The sequence below is a fragment of the Octopus sinensis genome, linkage group LG2 (genome assembly GCF_006345805.1).
Source record: "Octopus sinensis linkage group LG2, ASM634580v1, whole genome shotgun sequence".
Lineage (NCBI taxonomy): Eukaryota > Metazoa > Mollusca > Cephalopoda > Octopoda > Octopodidae > Octopus > Octopus sinensis.
This window is the reverse complement of record NC_042998.1, coordinates 188,004,209-188,026,824: the sequence shown is the minus strand read 5'-3', so window position 1 is coordinate 188,026,824 and position 22,616 is coordinate 188,004,209. Positions and strand designations below refer to the sequence as shown.

Below are 22,616 nucleotides of genomic sequence, written 5' to 3'. Positions count from 1 at the left end.
AAACAAAACCTCATTTTTCACTCTATCACAATATCTCCCCTTTCACTCTGCAATAAAAAAAAAACTAGATATTGCAAAGAATGCGGTATAACTGAATCAAAATTAAAAAATGAGAGAGTGTCAGCAGCATGATAGTAATGGAAAATAATTATAATTAATCTTGGCATCCGTGCTAGCAGGGTGCAAAGAGCCCCATACGAGTGTGATCGTTGACAGAGCGGCTAACTGGCTTCCATGCCAGTGGCACATAAAAGGGCACCATTCGAGTGTGATCATTACCAGCGTCACCTTACTGGCATTTGTGCCCGTGCTAGTAGGGTGCCAAGAGCACCATCCGAGCATGATCGTTGCCAGAGCAGCCAACTGGCTTCTGTACCGGTGGCACGTAAAAGGGCACCATTCAAGCATGATCGTTACCAATGTCGCCTTACTGGCGTCTGTGCTGGTGGCATGTGTAAAAAGATTCGAGTGAAGTCATTGCCAGTACTGCCAGTAAAAAGCACCCATTACACTCTCGGAGTGGTTGGCATTAGGAAGGGCATCCAGCTGTAGAAACTCTGCCAGATCAAGATTGGAGCCTGGTGCAGCCATCTGGTTCGCCAGCCCTCAGTCAAAATCGTCCAACTTATGATAGCATGGAAAGCGGACATTAAACGATGATGATGATTAAAAGAATTAAAAATAAAGACAATGTTTGGCATAAAATACAAACTTACCCCTACAATGAGAACATTCATAAGACGATCAATGTGTGTGCGTTTAAAGACAGATTTACCACTGTTCATCATGAGCTTGGTATCACAGCCAGCAAAAACAACCACGCCATAACACCATCTTGTATTACGTAGCACACATCCCCTCAAAAGAATGTGGTTGTTGTCTAAAGCAAAATTCTGGTCTTTCCACTTCATGGTTCCTTGAAACTTATTTAAACGATTATTTGGAGCTTCACAAACAAGCTCAACTGGAAAACAAATGTAAAAATAAAAAAAGAAAAAAAAGAATTAATATAATAAAGCAGAAATGTTTTGAATTGAATTTTAGGTGTTGGGTTACCAACAAACTAGCTAAAGTTTCTAAAGTTTCTATGTGGCTAATTCTGAAAAGGTAGCAAATTACTAAAATCTAATTCAGAGAAACAACACTGTTGTGTGGTAAGAAGCTTGCTTTCCAACCACATGGTCCCAGGTTCAGTCCCACTGCGTGGCACCTTAGGCAAGTGTCTTCTACTATATCCTCAGGCCAACCAAAGCCTTGTAAGGGGATTTGGTAGATGTAAACTGAAAGAAGCCTGTCGTGTATATATATATTATATATATAATATATATATATATAATATATATATATATATATATATATATATATATTTGTATGTCTGTGTTTGTCCCCGCCACCATCACTTGACAACAAATGTTGACGTGTTTACGTCCCTGTAACTCAGCGGTTCAGCAAAAGTGACCGACAGAGTAAGTACTAGTGACTGATAAAATAAGTCCTGGGATCGATTTGTTCAACTAAAGGTGGTGTTCCAGCATGGCCACAATCAAATGACTAAAAGAGTAAAAGAATACATACATTCAAATTTTTAAAGACCATACTATTCAGACAAATACAAAAAATGAAATATAAAAAATAACACTTTCAAAACAAGAGAAGAGATTTTCCAAATGTGTAACATAAACCCAACAGCCTATAGCAAAAGATGCTGAATGTCATTGCTTTCACATATTTCTATAGCTCCCTCTTTTATTTCGACTTGGGAAATAAAATTACAACAAAATCTACAGTCCAAATTTTACCCATTTGGCATCAGTTGTTTGTTGTCGGAGCACTGCATCCTTCAAAACTTCCATGCTTCCTGAGATTCACCAACACTACACCTGATTTTCTTTCCTCCATACACACACAAGCATGTATCTGACTCATACACTGTTCGCTTTCCAGACATTTGTACATTACTGCATATGCTTTATACGCACTTTTGACAAGTTGTGGTGCACCAGGGCACTGTATACAATAATTTCATTATTATTATTATTATATTTGACTAGCATAGCATACCAAGAGTCAGCACAGGAGTCTATACATAATTACTCTAAATGCTAGAAATAGAAATCACACACAGTTCTCTTCAAAACAGTTTAAGACCTATTAGATGATGTAGTCCCAGATGCTCCTCCCCACTTCACCCCACATATACACACAAAAAAAAGGACAGAATGGTCATGATTAAAATGCCTTTGATTATAGGCCTACATAATCAGAACTGATCTGGAGCAAAGCAACAAAGCATCTCTTCCCCATTCCACTAGCTTCATCTGTCTTTACTGTTCTTTAACCCTTTCATTACTGTATTTATTTTGAGATGCTCTCTGTTTCATTCAATTATTTTAGATATAACAAAGAATTTAGTGAAATAACTTTGTTATCATTAAGCTAGTGTTAGGAACATAAACTGCGACTAAGGTTTGGTGGAAGATTTTAATGCAAAACTTATGAAAACAAGACATTTGTACTACAGAGCCAGAGCCGGTTTTGGCCGGATTGGTAATGAAAGGGTCAAATATATCTTAACCATGAACAAATGTTCAGTAACTTCATATCCTACCCTCAGGATCTTTATCTGAACCTACATCTCCATGAAGTCATTATCCTCAGTGCCTTCAATGCACACTTCTCTTGGCACTCAGACTTTTCTCATATTACACCAGAGGCCTTGTTATCTACCAACTTGAGTTGTCTGCTAGCCTCTTCCTCTACATCTACCATAGGCCAACAAACTATCCTATTAAACACTCTTCTTAATATGAATAAACACAAATAAAGCTTTTAGTCAACAGCAACTAGATTTCACCACAGATGATCTCCCATGACGCTCTCAAATGTAAAACACTGTGAAAAATATCCCAAAGAGTGATCTAAAAAATTAATTCTACCCCAGGACTACAAGCTTCTGGAAATCTCTCCCGGACCATATTTTCCCTAGGTAAAACCCTACAGAAGCTTAACCCTTTAGAATTCAAACAAGCCATGTCCAGCCCAAGTATTTGATCTGTTTTATATTCAAACTGGTTAGATCTAGCCTCTCACACATACCCTACAATGTCATTGTAAACATAAACAATCACATCATCAAAATCACAGAGGTATGAGATAATGCATGATTAATATGAAACAATGTGGATAAATAAGCATTATAGTTCATGGATTAATTTGAATGCTAAAGGGTTAAGCTAATATCCAATACTAAGCACTATGACCCAGCATATACAGCTGCGTGCGTGTGCACATATATGCGAGTACTGTCCAAATCTCCGACCAATCACATACAGCTAGCTGGCATTCAATTGGCGTATCAAGTTTTGGGCATTTTGATTGGATTTTGGATAGAAAATTCACAAAAAAGTCACTTCTACTGATTTTTTAATGGCTTTGCGAGGTGACCGGGGAAATGTAAAGATGTGCACGACCACCCTTGGACGGTTTTGAATGACCATAGAAAGTGCGAGCCCTCTAACTGAAAAATTGTGGATTTGTATAAAGAACACACACACACAGACATTTTGCCATTTATATATAGAGAGATTTATAACATCAACAAATGTTGAGCTAAAAGCAAACAAGATCTTTTTAAGAAGTACCAATGGAGAAGTTTCTACATGGAATCCTGACCTGCCAGAAATAGCAACCAAATCTCCTAGAAAAGGAAAGAAATTTTGGCTAATGTTGTTTGGGGTACATTATATCCCATCCAAAATTGGTTGGATGGTCACAGGTGGAAAACCTTTGATCAATTAATTTAGTGCTAAACAAAAAAAAAATGTGTAACAATGGCCTATGAGGTTACCATATTACTCAAGAATGAATAATAACAGTTGTATTAATTGATGGCCACATCTCAACATATGCTGGCAGTATCAACAGATGACTAATAAGGGGAGCATTGACATCTGGCTACACATATAAACATTCAGCCAAGTAATAAATATAATCAAAGAACAATGAACATTAACACATTACTCAAATAGTCAACAAGGGAGCCTCTATATAGTCATTCAATCTGTTAGAAATAACAGCCAAATCTCACTCAAATCACTCCCTAATGTCTTAAATAAGGAAAGGATACATTGAATAATATAGTCCTATATATGCACCCTTTTAAAGCCTAGCCAGGTTCATGGGCCCGGTTTCCCAGTTTCAATGGTGCATGAGTTCCCCAGCTGGACGAGACGCCAGTCCATCGCAGCGTTACTCATTTTTGCCAGCTGAGTGAACTGGAGCAACATGAAATGGAGTGTTTTGCTCAAGAACTCAATGCGTCACACAGTCCAGGAATCGAAACCACAATCTTACAATCACGATGCGGACACCCTAACCACTAAGCCATGCGCCTCCACATAGTCCTATATACCCACTAAAACTTGTTGTGGTCACAATTGGAGTGTTTTTGGTCATAGTTCAGCTTTATCAGGATGAAACTGAAATTTCATATGTATTCATAGGCATAGGTGCAAGATGTTTGCTTCCCAACCACAATATTGCAGGTGCTAGCATCAGTCCAAAAGGTATTGTACTGTATTTGTATAGACCTCTGTGAATGTTGACTATTAACAGCTCTGAGCATTTTTTATCTACTTTGATTTGTAGATATGCATCAGACAGATCAAGCTTTGAAAATATTTTTCCTCCATTTAGTTTTGTAAAAATATCTTCTAGGGTTGGTAGTGGATAATGGTTCGTTTTTAAGCAGTCATTTAAACCAGTCAAAAAAATCAGCACACAACTTAATTTTGTTATTTTTCTTTTTTATACATACAGTTGGAGCTTACCATTTCACATAATCGATTCTTTCAATGATTCCGTTTTTACCAATCTGTCCAACTCATCACCCACTTGCTTTATTGCCAGAAATGGCACTATCCTATTAGGCTTGAACACAGGTGTAATGTTATCATCTAATTCAAAACATGCTTCCTTCTTTGTGCATAGACCTAGTTTGTCTGAGAGTACTTGCAGAAACATTTTTTTCTCTTTAACTCTTCAGATGAATTATTATTAGAAGGACAACCATTTATGTTTTTACAATAGAGATTTATGGGGAGGACCCATAAATCGAATAATTCTAACCAATTGGTACCAAATAGACTGATTGCATTTTTAACAATGATGACTTTTGCCTTGTATGTTTTCCCTCAAAATGTGACATTAGTCCACATTTCGCCTATGAAATATAATTTGTCACCTGCCATGCTACAAGCAAATTTTGCTGTTTTTCTCAACATAGGTTTCCTTATTTTCTTCCATGTGTCCAGATTTATTATCGAAATATCATTTCCAGTATCCTATTGAAGTTTAATATGTATTCCATTCATTTTTACTCTTTTACTTGTTTCAGTCATTTGACTGCGGCCATGCTGGAGCACCACATTTAATCGAGCAACTCGACCCCGAGACTTATTCTTTTGTAAGCCCAGTACTTATTCTATCAGTCTCTTTTGCCAAACCGCTAAGTAACGGGGAAATAAACACACCAGCATCGGTTGTCAAGCAATGCTAGGGGGACAAACACACACACGCATATATATATATATAATATATATATATATATATATATATATATACACATATATACGACGGGCTTCTTTCAGTTTCCATCTACCAAATCCACTCACAAGGCTTTGGTTGACCCAAGGCTATAGTAGAAGACACTTGCCCAAGGTGCCACGCAGTGGGACTGAACCCAGAACCATGTGGTTGGTAAACAAGCTACTTACCACACAACCACTCCTGCGCCTGTATACATGTATAAATTTTACGTGTATAAACTTTCTTATTTGGGAGTTGACTTTTGTTTCTGCTGAGAGCACTGTAGAATTTTTAATGCTTGATCTTCATAATTTTGTTCTGCAGTGTAAACTCTTGTGACTAATTCTTTTGCAATTGTAACATTTTTGATTTTTAAATAGACAGTCTTTTCTGAAATGTATGCCCCACATTCATAACTTGGATTAGGACATGGTGCTCTTTTTTGGTTGTACTTTTCTGGTCAGCATATCTGTATTTTTGAGGAATCCTTTACTTGAATTTTTTTACATCATGTTTCAGGTTTACCATCCTTTGACATTTTTCTGGCACAGATTATAAGGTTAGATTTTGGTTTGCTTGTCCCAATTTCAAAAAAATTTTTGCCTGAATTTCTGTATCACACTGATGACAAACACAGAAATATTTTATTACTACAGAACCTAGCAAAGGAAGAGAGAAGCTAGAAGTTTTTCTGTGAGGCTGAATTATTAAAAAAAAAACCTGATGAATGTTCACATTAGATAACAATTAAAAAATTTACCATTCAATTTGGACAACTGCTCTAGATCATCACCCATTTCAGCAGTCTCAATAAGAGCTTGCCGCACTTTCAAGTTTGTTTCCCTGAATATAAAAATAAATAAATAAATAAATAAATAAAAGATTTCCACAAATAAAGTAGTAAATGAAGTACAATATTAAACTATTACCTAAGTGTAAGTGCATTAGTCATAAAACAGCGTTGTTAGTATAGAGCTAGAATGGAAATAGCAGTATTTATGTAATGTAGTAAAACTATACACTATACAATAATGATTCCATGACTACAGCCAATAGTTATCATATCACTATCATGTGTAATAAATACTAAATCCTAATGTATCCTTGAGAGTGTATTTAACAAGTACTAATGTGTCAGCTCAAGTTTCTGTATATTTTTCTATTAAGTGGTCCTTCACCTAAATATAAAGAGCATTCAGTTTGGACAATTTTTCTGTATCATACCCAGCAGTCTCAATTACAGCTTGACTTATTGGAAAGAGGAGAGCATCCTAACTAATGAAGGATATAATGGTGTGTATTCCATCTTTGGTGTTGTGCTATGTTAGTGGAAAATACATTTTTTTCTTTGATGGGCCAATCTTTGGGCTACAGTTAGGAATTATGTAAAAGCCCCTTGTGGGTAGTAAAGAAATAGGTATTTAGTCTGTTGCTACGTCCTGAGTTCAAATTCCGCCGAGGTCAACTTTGCCTTTCATTCTTTCGGGGTCGATAAATTAAGTACCAGTTACGCACTGGGGTCGATGTAATCAACTTAATACCTATGTCTGTCCTTGTTTGTCCCCTCTGTGTTTAGCCCCTTGTGGGTAATAAAGAAATAGATATTAGTGATATTTAAGGCGGCGAGCTGGCAGAAACGTTAGCACGCTGGGCGAAATGCGTAGCTGTATTTCGTCTGCCATTACGTTCTGGGTTCAAATTCCGCCGAGGTCGACTTTGCCTTTCATCCTTTCAGGGTCGATAAATTAAGTACCAGTTACGCACTAGGGTCGATGTAATTGACAATCCATTTGTCTGTCTTTGTTTGTCCCCTCTATGTTTAGCCCCTTGTGGGTAGTAAAGACATATATATATTGGTGACTCCACCAGTTAGAAACAGAGCCCAACTCTCTCCTATTGTTTTTAACATTGGGTAACATAGCCTTAGTTATGTACAAAGATGGGTAAAACTACAGCTGGGAAATCTTTCATCCCAGGCTAGCTCAGTCAATGTCAAGCTTGGTCTAAACAAGAATGACAGTAAAACAGAAAAATGTATATAACATTATTGAAAAGAGAATTCTGTAAACAAAAACCACTTATAGATATATGCATCAATATTAGACTACTATGTTTAATAAACCAACCACTTATAGATACATGTAATAATAGTGGAATACTAAGTTTAAAAATTAAATTTTGCAATGTTTGCTTCACTCAGATGACTGAACATTTGCGACTGTGCACACGCGAGATGAATGGTTAACAACAGAAAAATACTGAGTATCCAGCCATAAAACACTTATGACAACAAACCATGTTGTTATGTCTTTAATAAAACAATAAAAAGCTTCCAGTAACAAAGGAAATATAACAAAATCTTTACTGCTTTATGGCTGGAGAAAAAGTATTTAGGCATTTAACCCTTTCGTTACCAAACCGCCCAAAGCCGCCCAAAAAAAATTTTGGTTTATGAGACCAAACCGCCCAAAGCCACCCGAATTTACCTATTCATATTTAAATGAGAATATCAGAGCAAATCTCTTCAGTACATTCGTGAAAACACGTATTATACTTCGTAAACAGTTCAACTACAGTTTTGTACAATAATCAAAGTGTAATTTTAATTCCGTGAATTTTGGGAGATTTTTTTCCGAAATTTGTTCCTATTGTGTTTTCAAAATTTGTAATTCTGACAAAAAATGGATACGAATTTCATTATATCAAGCAGCGAGTCAGAATTCGAAGGATTTTCTACTGAAGACCTTCATAAATCTAACTCTATGACTGAAAAAAAAAAGCATGTGGTATTTGATAATGAATCTGATGTTTCATTTTCCGAAAGTGAAAACTGAATCTGAGATCTCCGATAGCGATAAAGAAAACGAATTGGCACCTGAATGGAGTGAAAATTTAAAACTGTTTCTTTCGGTGATTTTTCTGAAGAAACTGGACCAAGCCACAGACTTTCCCAGCCTTAGACTATTTCTATTTACTTTTTAGAATGAGCCTATTTGAAATCATTACGGCAGAAACGAACCGTTACGCTAAACGTAAACAAAGCGAAAGAAAGGATAGTTTGCGGTTTCCCACAACCTTAAATGAAATTAAGACTATTTTGCCATAAATATTATTATGGGTATCAGAAAGTTACCCAGAATAACAAATTCTATCGTAAAATTTTGTTGTATACCCAATTGAATATTAGCTAATAACCCATTTTCTATAGCGATGTTTGAACAAAATTTTAATAATTTTATATTTTGTGGAATTTACCTGTATCTACCTGCAATTAGAGTCACTTTGTGACAAAAATTATAGTATAGAATTGGTTGAGAATATTTCATTAAATTATCTTCCAAAAATCAGATTAATATATCGATAAATAAAAAAGTTATAGTTGTTTAATGAAACCAGACTAAATTTATGATTACGTTAGAAATTAATTGAAACACATAAGGGGTGTAATTTGGTCAGAAATATAGTAACGAAAGGGTTAATGTAAGCTGGTTTATACTGAGTCCTTCTAGCATATTTAGATTGGTTTTTCAGATTTAATTGTTCTCTCAATAACCTCACTTGCTTAATAATCTTAGTTATTTTGTTGTTCAAGTACCAGGTCACCTCTACTCCAGCAAACATATGTTCAAATGCATTTTAGCCATGACCATTCCATCTTTTTCACCCAGAAGATGTGTGTGTGTGTGTTTGTGTGTGAGTGAGTGAGTGAGTGTAATACAGACATGTACATGAAACAGCATTAAATTAAATTAATGATGAGCATTATATTTATTAACAAATGTAGAACCATCATTAGCTATGATTCTCAATCTCAGAGAAACTTCTTAAAGAGACTTGTGCTTTAAAGTACACAGGGTTGTCTTGTCTCAGAATGTTATCATCAGATTATTAGACAAGGTGTTTCAACCTCAACTGATCCCCTCAATAGTAAACACTTCCAAACATTCTGACCTAAGCTGAATTCCAATACAGAGTATTAGCAAACGAGACATTCACTGATTTGTGCAAAAGCTGGTCAGGCTAAAATGAAATCAATATAGGGACTGGAAAGTTGCATTGAAAAGTTTATCTGAGACAAAGTATCACAGCTAGTGCCATTCCATGTTTCTATCACCGTTGTTTTAAATTCCTCCTGTAGCTGGATGTCCTTCCAGTCACCAGCTCTCACCTATTTCCAAGTATGGTAATAGTTCCACAGAGCCAAATTATATTTTTGCAGAATATTAGAAATTAATAACACTGCGTGTATGACAGACACTCATATACAACTACCAGGTGATGTCAAGACAAGGCGATACAAACATACACACATACACTAACATGCACACATACACTAACATGCACACATGTACATGATGGGCTTCTTTCAGTTTCCATCTACCAAATCCACTCACAAAGCTACTTTGAGCAAGTGCCTTCTACTATAGCTTTGGGTCAACCAAAGGCTCATGAGTGGAAACTGAATGAAGCTTGTTGTGTGTATATATATATATATATATATATATAATATATATATATATATTATATATATATATATGTATGTATGTGTGTGTGTGTTTGTGTGTCTTTGTATCTGTATTTGTCTCCCACCACCACTTGATAACTGGTGTTGATGTGTTTACATCCCCATAACTTAACTATTTGGTGTGTGTGTGTCTGCACGCACACGCAAGGGGTTGAATTTTTCTGCATGGAGATATTGATATGCACTTACAATTTGTGATTTGAGAACTGTTCTCTTCCAATCAGAGAAAGATCAGTTTCAAATGAGGTACTTTATACTGAATTTAGAGGCCAGGGATTTGACAAACATCCATAAAAATATGGCAGTGGTACATAAGCTCAGGTGAAGTAGAAGGAAACTAATAGGATTGTTCTTAACAAATGAAAATCTTTATTGAAACACAAGTTTGTTTAAATTGCCAAAGAGTTAAAAGAAGATTGTTTTGTAGACTATTTCATCACATTCATGCCTCTACTAACTTTGTCTTCAATTAATGCTAGACAAATCAAATACGAAAAATTATATGACATAGAAAAGATGTTATAAAAAAAGAATAAAAACAGAACCCAATACTCACCCATCAAGCTCAGCAGTTTCAATATAGCATAAACTGTTTGGTTCACTTGTAGACAATAGATAAAGATCAGCCTGTTCAAAGAAATAGTAAAATAACTATCACTCATACCTAGAAACAATCTGTGTCTCATTTTAGTTAATCACTGTGTTAAATATCCAAGAGGAGAACATGTAATACAACTATAAGGATATAAGGCTAATAATAGGTAGTAATTAGCAATATATAAGATTGTTAAAATAGTAAATAGCTAGAAATACTATTAAAGGGAAATTAGCATTGCTTTTTTGGAATGGATTTTTGGTGTAGTTTTGTAAAAATACAATGGGTTATGTTACAAACTATATAACACACAAAATACTATAGCACATTGTAGCACTCACCCATTATTAATCTAGTGCTTTTAAAGTTTGTAAAGCCAAGATGTCCTGGACATTAAAATCTTCATTAATATCAAAAAAAATAATTCAGTATTCTCAACATTAGATATTAATAACACTACACTATGCTTGTATCTCCTTGTCTTGACATCACCTGGTAGTTGTAGATGAGCGTCTCTGCCATGCATCACCTTAATTAAACACCCAAAACCACCCCATTTTTGATAATACATATTTTTATGACAAGCACTTAGAAAACAAATTACAGGACAAACAACAATTTAACCAAGTTGTTAAGGCATCAGATAGAAGAAGTGCTTCACAGTATTTGTTCCAACTCTCTTTGCTCTGAGTTCAAATCACTTCAAGTCCAACTTTGCCTTTCAACCTTTCAGGCTCAATAAAAAAGAAGGGCAATGGATTGAAGGAATCACTGGAGTATCAGATGGGATACTTTATGGTACATTCCAGTTCCTTATCTTCTCACATCATTGCTTGCAATGGCACTGGTACCAAACAGCATTGGTCTTGCCTTGACCTTGGACATCATTAAAAGCATTAAAAGAGAGGGCATCGCATACATGTGCAACTACTAGTCTTTCACAAAAAAAATCTTTCAGATTCCAGCTTCTTGGAAAGGAGCATTCCTGGTGCAAAAAATCAGCTATGATTGAAAGGGGCCTTAGAAACCCTGAACATCTTTCACTCAAGGGAAAATGATGCAATAGTAATACAATTTTGTTTGAGAGCATTTTGCTCATTGTCAATTTATTAAAACAATTTACAAGTAATTCCACATGCTCTCAATGGGGAACTCACATTATCAATACAATAATGAACGCTAAGCTTTACTGGTGAGGTCAGAATAAGACCAAACCATATCCAGTGTTGTCCCTTTCACTTGTAGGAAAGAAATTGAAATAATATTAGTAATTGACTAACAATGTTATTCCTCATATATTTATTCCTGGTAGCATATGAATGCCTGCAGCATTACAACATCAACACTTATATATCATCTAACAACAACAACTGTGTCCTAGTATCCTTTTAATATAAGTTTTGTTTTGAAATAAACATTCTACATGACTAGTGAAACACTTTTTCCAGTAGTTTTACTTTTCTGTTTTTCTTTTTTGGGGTTTTTTTTTTTCATTACATCCCAATACACTTTCATTGTAAAACTGCTAGATACACTTTTTAATGATAATTCATTTAACAACAATAGTACACATTTCATATATAACTTGCACTGCAATGACATACACTGCCATCTTTGTACCTCATATGACTCTATAAGTTACCCAAATTTCAAGCCCTTTCTTTCCTGTGCCCTTATTGCCTTCTCAAGACACCATCAACTCAATAATCAGACATTTTTTTTTATCAGGTCAAATTAAGCCATAAGGTCAAGATATTGTTTTGAAATTACAATATGGCTTAGGAACACAAACACTTCTATCAAATTGATCTTCGTGTTCCTGTCATTAAAACCATTCATAAGTTAGGCTATTGGTTTTCTTTAGTTTTTATTCCTCTGCAGCTCTTTCTCACTCACCTGTGAAAAACAACAATGGTACAACTTGATATTGATTCATTGTATTGATGTAGCTACATAGTTGTTATAGCAACCATAGCAGTTATTAAGGGTCTTCAGATTTTTGTCTCTTTCAAATAGCTTCCTTCACTTTTCACTACCAATATCATAGTTGGTGAAATAGAAGACCTAATCATGATGCCTATCTTCAATGCCTCAAAGTTTTCAATGAATCTCTGAGTGGCAAATCACACTAAAAGTCCTTTCATATGTCATGGAAGGCAAAAAATCCAATACTTTGTGTATCAGTGAATGAGTAATACATGCATATGTATTTACCAAATTAAGCCTTTCTTCCATTCATAGCATGTTGAATGGCACATCAAATCATAGGGATGTGCTCAAGATAGCATAAGAATCCCAGGACATTGGGTTATTGAACTGAAATGCTTATGAGTCCAGTCAGTGCTAGCAACCTTGATATCCTCCCTGCCAGTATCTATAAAGCACCTTTCCATCTACAAGGAGAAGTAGAGGACAAAACGGGTCAAACTCCAATTATATGTTGCTGTTCCCTTGGTAATACACCTATATGACTTCATCATCATCATTTAGCATCCACTTTCCATGCTAGCATGGGTCGGACGGTTCGACCGGGGTCTGGGAAGCCAGGAGGCTGCACCAGGCCCAGTCTGATCTGGTAATGTTTCTACGGCTTGATGCCCTACCTAACGCCAACCACTCCGAGAGTGTAGTGGGTGCTTTTTACGTGCCACCAGCACAGGTGCCAGACGGGGCTGGCAAAATTTTATATTCACTATTAATAAATAAACCTAAATGTAAGTTATTTAAAGATATGGCATGTAAAAATGTTTAAATGTATACTGTAATATATTAGAAAACTGCCTTCCAGTACTCATAACATATGACTGTAGCTGCTGTGTTTTTATACAGCTTTTTAATATAAAAGTCCTAAGGTGGAAGAAAGTGTCAACTACATAAACTGTTGGCAATCCTCTTGCAAGAAAGACTGACCAATCCCTACTCTTGACCTTAAAAGATAGATTGTATGTGCACCAGGAAAAGCATTAATCATTATGTCATGTTGACTGTTCTTATCAGATGATTTAGAACAAAACAAATAACAATAAACTTATTGTATACTTATTGTATACAGTGCTATTTAGGTAGAATTTTATCTCAAATCAAATTGATTAAAATTTACATCATACTACATATAATGGACGAAGCGGTATTTTGTTGGGAGTGAAAATATAAACTAATGCTTACTGCCACAAACTGGTTGTTTTCCATTCGAATGATATCACCAACAACAACTTTGTGCCATTTTTCTTCAACCATTTGACCATCACGAAGCACAGAGGAAATACGATTATTAACCTGGTTGTCACTTCGATGGCGTTGCTAAAGAAAAATGTATATAGATAAAAATCCTTCATACATACTTACATTCATATATGAATATATCAATAAACAAATTCCACACACACACATGCATGCATGCATGCACGCACGCACACACACACACACACATACATGTGCATGTAAGATAGGTATGTAAGTATAAATGATGTCATGTAAAAATATTTTTTAGGAATATTTGATAAAGTTATGCACTTTCAAATCACTTATTGGAAAAATCTTAATTTAGAAAAAAAGATTTTTTATTTTTATTTTTAGAGGGATAGTAATGAAAATATAAAACTTCCTTTGGCTTTTATTTCTTAGATTTTATAAAACCAGAGCTACAGCTTAAAACACATAAAATGCATTTTACAGTGACTGATTCATATCCTAGCAACATTACTACTTTGGCTACAAAACTAGAGGAAATACAATAGCTGAACCTATATAAAATTCAAACAATCAATTCAGATTTACCTCTCTCATAAACTATATAGACTTTCAACAGATGTCTTTATTTTTTGCTTCCTCTCTCCAACCTACATCCACTTATAAATAAATAGTATTATAAATAAATAGACATTTATGTCTGTTTATTTTGCAAATCAATTTCAAGGTAAAATATTACTAATCATCAACATCATCATCATTTACCATCCATGTTCCATGCAGCCATGGGTTGGATAGTTTGACAGGACCTCACAAGTCCAAATACTGCATCATGCTCCAAAGTTTGCTATGGTATGGTTTCTAAGGTTAGATGCCCTTCCTAATGCCAACCACTTTACAGCATGTATCAGATGCTTTTTTCATGGTACCAGCACTGCTGAGCTTATTTCTTTTGACTTTTTATTCTTTTATTCTTGACTCTTTACATTTCAACTTCAAACCCCACCATGGTCAACTTTGCTTCTATCCCTCCAGGGTTGGTAAAATAAAGTACCAGTCAAGTACTGTGGTCAAAATGTATCAGTTAAGCCTCTCCCCTCAAAATTGCTGCCCTCATGTCCAAATTATAAACCATCGTTATTTGCATCGTAATTATCATAAGTCAACAGAATGGCTGAACCAACAGGTGATATTTAGCTAGATTACTCATCTTCTGAGTTCAAATACTGTCAAAATAAACTTTGCTTACTATAAATAATTACTTCACACACTGGTGTTAATTTATCAGCTGCCCTTTTTCTCATAATGTGCAGCCTTGAGTCAATGCTAGAATCATTATGACCAATATCACCATCATTTTATTACTGGAGTAAGAGCTGTGATGCAGTAGTAATGTGTTCATGAGTTGTGTTTGCTACATGAATTTGCTTCCTATATTAGCACTGCTTCAATGTACAGCATTACTAACTTGGGGAATATATTAATGCCCAAACTTCACCTTCACTGAAATACTGAGACTGAAAACCTTATAAGAAATAACAGTAGTATACTGAGGTTGATTAAATCAACTACACCTCTTCCTGTCACAAATATGTGGCTTTCTGCCAATGTGAGTAATATATTTAATATTAATTTTATGTAAGAAATCCTCATTACTACTACTACAATGTTTTTATTATCATCATCATCATCATCAGTTTCTCAGATTTGGTACAGTGCCTAACTTGGTTCCTTGCAGTTCAAAGCCCACAGGACCGGAGTTCTCATCCTCAAAGATTGATTAAATACAGTAAAATGAAATGGTTGATTTACCCACACAAATCCTTTTCACAGCAAAATTGGATTCCATTTTGATCAATTGCATTATTGCTGCTTAATTCTATATAGTATTTCATATATGTTTACTACACTGTTCCTAGCAAGATGATGAGTAGTAATACCTCTTGGAACTAGCAATCATAACCACCAGCAGAGACCTCAAATGCACAATCAACTAGATAGAATTTCTAGCATGCTAATGGTGCTATTTTGATCATCAGTAAAGTAAATAAAAAATCTCTGACAACCATGGCAGAAATCCAGCTCATAACTGTATGGTATCAAATATTTTTTCCATTATAGAGTAAAATATCATCAGCACCTTTTAAATCCAACAAGAATACATTAGTGTTGAACTAAAAAGTGAAATCACTCACTACAATTAAAGCAAAATGACAAAGTAATTTCATACAGCTAATATACAAGGCAGTGGAGTGGCACAAAGAGTAGAGAATTAGAGAAAATGCTTTGCAATATTTAGTTATATCCCTTCATGTTTGAAGTTCAAATTGATTTAGTTTTTCATTCACTCCAGGGTTGATAAAATATGTACTAGGGTTCAGTTTAATAAACTATGCCCCTTTCCTGCAATTCGACACCCTGACAGCAATGAAAGAGGATGCTCGAAAAGTGTGGTAGATGCAAAGAGAAAATTCAGGCAACAAAGGGCTTATCTCTCAAGATTAAGGATAAGCTGTATAATGCTTGTATGCAAAGTGCACTGTTGCACAGCAGTGAAACATGGCTTTGAGGGTAGAGGATATGTAAAGGCTTGAAAGAAATAAAGTGAGTAAGCTTCATTGGATGTGTGTGAATGACAATGTATAAATGAAATGAGAAACAAATTGGGTTTTAAAGGAATCAGCTGTAGGGTGCAAGAAAGGAGACTGTAATGGTTAGGGGTACGTAATGCAAAATGGAGGATAGCAGCTGCCTAAGCAAGTACAGAGCATTCAAAGTGAAGTGGTACCCATGTGAGAGGTAAACCAAGACACATTTGGGATAAGGTGGTAAAAAATGATCTCAGGATGTTATAATATCTGACAAAGACAGTAATAAAGACGATGATGACTACTAATACACAGTGCTGCAAAAGATCAGATCTCCTGTGCATGCACCCCATTCTTTGCTGTTCCTATTCTGTACCCCACCTCTCATCTCTTCAACTCACTGTACCATGGCACCCATTACTGAGAGAAAATTACTTGATTTGTACATATTGAATATTCCCACCACCTACATTTTGCTACCCATTCCTTTCTCCCAAACCAAAACCAAGATACTTGAGTGGGTGCGGAGATCACAGGTTGACAACCTTTACCTGCCCTCCCTAACTCCCTGCTCTTTTGGGCATACTACATTAAGAATATACTCTTGCCCTTCATCATCATCCCATGTATCTCTCCTTCACACCACTCTATCCACCCATATATAATTGGGGGTAGCTCTGTATCACCTATTCAACCAACCTCATCTCTCCTCACCTTATCAATGACTCTTTCACTAATCCTTTAACAGTATCTCTCCCTTTACCAATCTCACCTATTACCCATTTTCATCTAATCTTTCTTTTATGCACCACTTCTCCCCTACATTCACATTACCCTTCCACTCTCTCCTTTACATTAATCCCTGATGTTATTTTTTTCCTTCTCCTCTCTTCTGTCTCTTCTCCCCCAACCCAACACACTACTCCTATTATTTATTTCATTACCATCCCTTCATAATAAGTTTATTCCTTTCCAGTGTGAGGTGCTCTCTTTTGCTTTACAAGCGACAAGGCAACCCCAACAATGTTGGTACCACAAAGAGGATAACAAAACAAAGTTGATTTTAGTAGTATTTGAACTCAGAACATGAAGAACCAGCAAATACTACAAGGAATTTTGTCCTATGCTTCAACTTAACCAATTCACTGCCATTTTAATAATCCTCATCATCATCATAATTTAACTGCCACTTTCCATGCTGACATGTGTTGGATGATTCAACAGGAGTTAGTAAGTCAGAAGACTGCGCCAAGCTCTACTCTCTGCTCTGGTATGATTTCTGTGGATAGACACCCTCCAAATACCATGTAGTAAAAGTGGTAGTAGAAAATTAATACAGCAATGGAAGCTGTATTAATACCAGAATGTAATATTTATATCCTTAACATGAATTTATTGTTAGAACACCAACTACTGCATTATTAGCCTTGAGAGATCCTCCCACATAGACCCTTAGTGCATAGATGATAGCAGACAAGAATCAGCTGTCATGAGCACTAGAACTCCTAAATCACATAATTTCATTCTTTTGAAAATCATCAGTGAGAGGCATCCAATTACTGCATGCCAGTCAAAATCTCGCTACTACAATATATAGAATATCAACATCCTTTCAGACACTGGTTTCACAAATAGCCAGCAGGCTTATCAAAAATTAACTATTAGCCATGGAAGCGATATTAATAACAGAAGGTAATCTTTATATCCAACTTAACATGGATGGCTTGTTAGAACACCAAATACTGCATTATCAGTCTTGAAAGCTCCTCGCATATAGACATTCGATGCATAAAAGTACACACATAAACTGAAACAGACAGCACTCACGACAGGCAATTCTTGGCTAACAAGACATCCATGTTAAGAAAACAGAGATTTAGGTGTCAAATTTACAGTCTAAATGCAGGAAGTATACTGTTTGCCAAGCCAATTGGCAACAGTGCTATGCTATGAAGGAATCATATAAAACAGAATTTTGGTAATTCCTATAAATATTGCCAAAAATATCAGTAAAGCCATAAATAGATATGGAGATATGGAGTCAGATCATAGGATTATAGAATTGTATAACTATAGTAAGGCAGTTGTATCTATGGAGAACAAAAAAATCAAACTTACCTGTTTATGTAGATGGTAGTTAGCAGGGGTGGATAAAATATTGTAGAAGATTGAAAGAAGGTGAAGTAAAATACAGAGAGTGGGGAGGTAAAAACGAAGAGGGAAGAAATAGAGGGAGAGATGATAGAGAATAAGGAATGTAAAATACCAAACAGGAGAAAATGCATGGGATTCAGAAGAACAAAGTACAGGATGCATGCAAAAACAAAAAGAAAAATTTAGAAGAAAAAAAAACAAGAAAAAAGAGAGAAGCTACAAGAAAGAAAGAAAGAGATACAAAGAGAGAGAAGAGTGAGGAAGGAGGAGGAGGAGGCAGATTGGAAACAAGAAAGAGTGGAAAAAAAAAGGAAAGACGGGTAAAAAGAGGAAATACAAGAGAGAAAGAGAGTGAAAGAGAAAACAAAAGATAGGAAGAAAGACATAATAAAAGACAGGGAAAGAAAGCAGAAGACAATGATAGAAAGAATGCGAAATTAAAAGAAAAGGAAAATAGAAAAAAAATAGGAAAATAAACAGCAGAATCAAAGCAATGATAAAAAAAAATATGGTGTGTGTGCATATAAACAATGTAGTACATTAATAATTCACATACTGACCCATTGCGGCCATAGTAAAAAGAACCAAAACTTACAACGTCATCTACCAAATCCTTTAATGCAGTAATGGCAAGTACCGCCACCATTGGTATCAGAGTAGTTAGAGGGGTCAAAGACGAGATCGGGGGGATGAACTGGCAAGCAAAAACCAAAACAAATCATAATAAAAGAGAAAAGAGATTGCATAAATAAAGATAAACCATTTTTTTAAAAATGTATTTTAGCACCATAGTAATGATAGGACAGTCACAAATTGGACAGAGTTAATTTCAACAAATGCACTGCCAAATGCATGAAACCTTTGATAAGGATAGAATTTATCATTAATTTATTATCAATGAAGTCATATATTTAATAAAACTTAGTAGATTCTCAAAGAATTCATTTCAAAAGATAATAAATCTTGTTTGTTAAGAACAGGTTTTCAAAGATATCACTATAACATATGACACTTAGAAAATGTTTAACCCTTTCGTTACTATATTTATTTCGAGATGCTCTGTGTTTCTTTCAATTACTTTAAATATAACAAAGAATTTAGTAAAATAACTTAGTTATCATTAAGCTAATGTTAGGAACATAAATTGAGACTAAGGTTTGGTGGAAGATTTTAATTCCAAGCTTATGGAAACGAAACATTTGTACTCAGAGCCAGAGGCGGTTTTAGCCGGGTTGGTATCAAAAGGGTTAAGTGTAATTTTCTACATGTAATATTTCCTGTTTCCTTGCATTTGACAGTAAATGTGTTAAAGGCTTTGTCCATTCAATAATGTTGTTCACTGATGGATTTTTAGTTTTTATATTTTTTGCAAACGTGTAATGTGTGAACAAGCCCGTATGCCACACGAACTAGTTCCCCATTCCTGCCTATGATTTAAATAAGCCCTATGCCTCAAGGGTAAGCTTAGTAGAGCAAGAGACTTATAAAGTAAACTATAAATAAACTGGTAGAAGGCAATGGGACACCATTGTCACATCATTCTTAAGAAAATTGACTTTGGCAAGGAAATCCATGACAACCAGTGCCTATCAACATGGGCACATAAAAAGAGATACATACAACAACTTTCTACAATTACAAATATATAATGATAATCTTAGGTTAAAACAATACACACAAAAAGAGTTCAATGCATCTGAATGTAGCGTTATACATTTTATTTATACAAAAAAGTATCCAACAGTTGTACAAACTTTCCAAATGATAGTCGATTGGTTTATGAGAAATCAACATATTAACCACTGTTGATTTTGAAGTGTCTGTATAAGTGTTAGAGCTTTTTGCTTGCATGAAGTATCATTACAAGTAGCAACATTCTGTTCTATTGATGTGCATGTTGATAATTATTATCTCCCAGCAAAGTGAATCAGTGAATCAGTTTGAATTTACAATTGTAATTATTTTTATTTCTTTTTTATTAAACTTAAAGGGAATGTATCATATTCACAACTTTCATTTTCTCTTCCCCTAAAAAAATTTGAACTTCATTGTTTATTTGAGAAATTACTGTCAGCTTCTTCCCTTAAAATTCTGACAGAGATTATGTTAGCAACAACAGAAACAGATATACTTTAAAAAAACAAAAAAGTATTATATAAAATAGCTCTGTCTCACAACAGCAAAATACCAAACTACACACAAAATATGGGTTTGCTGATCTATCATTGAACTGTCATCTCACTAATTTTTGTTTTAGATAAGCCACTGGTAACTTATTAATGCAAAGAGCATCTTAAAAGCTAACAAAAAATAAATGTATGGTGAAGAAAAAAAGTCAGTCAATGAATAATATGACTCTCATTTACCCAACAAATTCAGGGAAGAACATACATTTTTTGGTATTATTCTGACCTTGTTAGCAAAGTATAATTGCACTATACAAGTTAAGGTGAGGATGAAAGAAGCACAAGGTAAACATACAAAATCGTTAATGGTTCTACAGCCATCAGAACTGTTAATTTACTTGGCCCAAAACACAGCTTAGCACTAATGATAGGATATGATCTGATAGTTTTGTGTCTAAAATGATTTCTTACTCATTTAGATATTGCTACACCCCAACAACCACACCAAAATAAGTAATAATAGGACAAGATTTTATATTTTATATTTGTTTACTTGGTGGTTGTAAAGAAATTAACTGCTTAATATTAAATACCTCTTCACCAAAGTGTGTGTCTATGGTGAGTATATATATGAAAATTAGTCATGATATTCTTTAATCATAAAATATTACCATCAATTAAAAACAGATGGATCTATAAGCTCAACAAGTCAAATAGAGCAGAAATAAGACTCAATATTTTTATTGGATCTATAAAGCTATAAATATTTGTAAGATTTTTCAAACTATCAATCTCATCCTCCATTTCTTTTCATCAGACATTTAGATATTCAAGTAACTGTTTTAATATTTTCAATGTACAATGATATTAGACATTATAACAAATAATTTGAGACAGAAAAGATGAGTAGGTATATCAATGAGTCAAGCCATGCATATCACTTATCAAACAACTGTCTTATTAGTTTCACTACACATTCATTATCTGCAATGCAATCAGTAACATGGTTGCCCAATGAGTAATAGATAGATGATTTAAATGGGGTAGGTCCCATCAGTGAACCTGTTTGCCCTATCTGTCTCAAATACATGCTAATAATATCGGATTAAACAGATTTTTTTTTCTCTCTGAAATTAGATCATAAGCATAATACCATACCAAATAAGCTACATTTATTTTTAATTTGTACATAACTTAATTGAAAAAAAAAAAAAATGAATAAATAAAAATAACTCATCAAGTGAACAACATTTCAAAAGAAAATACATTTCCCTCATAAAATACATAAAACCTTATATATGAATATATTTCCCACATTTAATAAAATAATATTTATATGAAACAATATATATATATATATATTATATCATATTATATTACATATATTTATGCATGTGCATATGTGTCTTTTGTGCATTTTGCAGTTGCAGAAAATTGTAAAGAACAATCCCAGCAAAGTCTAATATATAAACCAATTAAAGATATGTTTCTTGTGCAGAGACATATCTAGAATTATCATAGAAGTCTATTCTTAGCCAAATGTTACAGTGATAAAGTAAATACAGCTGTTGGAGTATTATATATGACATATATCAATATTCATAGGGCAAGTAAGGCAGGAAGCTGGCAGAATTGTTAGCACACTGGGCAAAATGCTTAGCAGCATTTCATCCATCTTTACATCTTGAGTTCAAATTCTGCTGGAGTCGTCTTTGCCTTTCGTCCATTCTGGGTCAATAAAATAAGTACCAGATGAGCGCTGGCGTCAATTTAATCGACTTACTCCTACATAAAAAATTTATTGTTACAATAAGCAATAAGTCGCACATGAAACATTAACGATATAAATCTTC

General features: G+C 34.6%; 1 protein-coding gene across 8 annotated transcripts in view; it reads right to left on the bottom strand.

The window, feature by feature from the left end:
• LOC115222941 (phospholipid-transporting ATPase ID) overlaps positions 1-22,616 on the bottom strand; it is a 227,749-nt gene that overhangs the window by 27,971 nt on the left and 177,162 nt on the right. For 7 of the 8 annotated variants that reach the window (XM_036500572.1, XM_036500571.1, XM_029793354.2 and 4 more), the window contains 5 exons: positions 19,233-19,331; positions 13,872-14,006; positions 10,668-10,738; positions 6,347-6,429; positions 717-964 (listed from right to left, as the gene is read on the bottom strand). In XM_036500572.1, coding sequence (XP_036356465.1) covers positions 717-964; positions 6,347-6,429; positions 10,668-10,738; positions 13,872-14,006; positions 19,233-19,331 — 636 coding nt within the window. The remainder of the gene's footprint in view (positions 1-716; positions 965-6,346; positions 6,430-10,667; positions 10,739-13,871; positions 14,007-19,232; positions 19,332-22,616) is intronic. The other variant, XM_036500574.1, reaches the window with a different exon arrangement.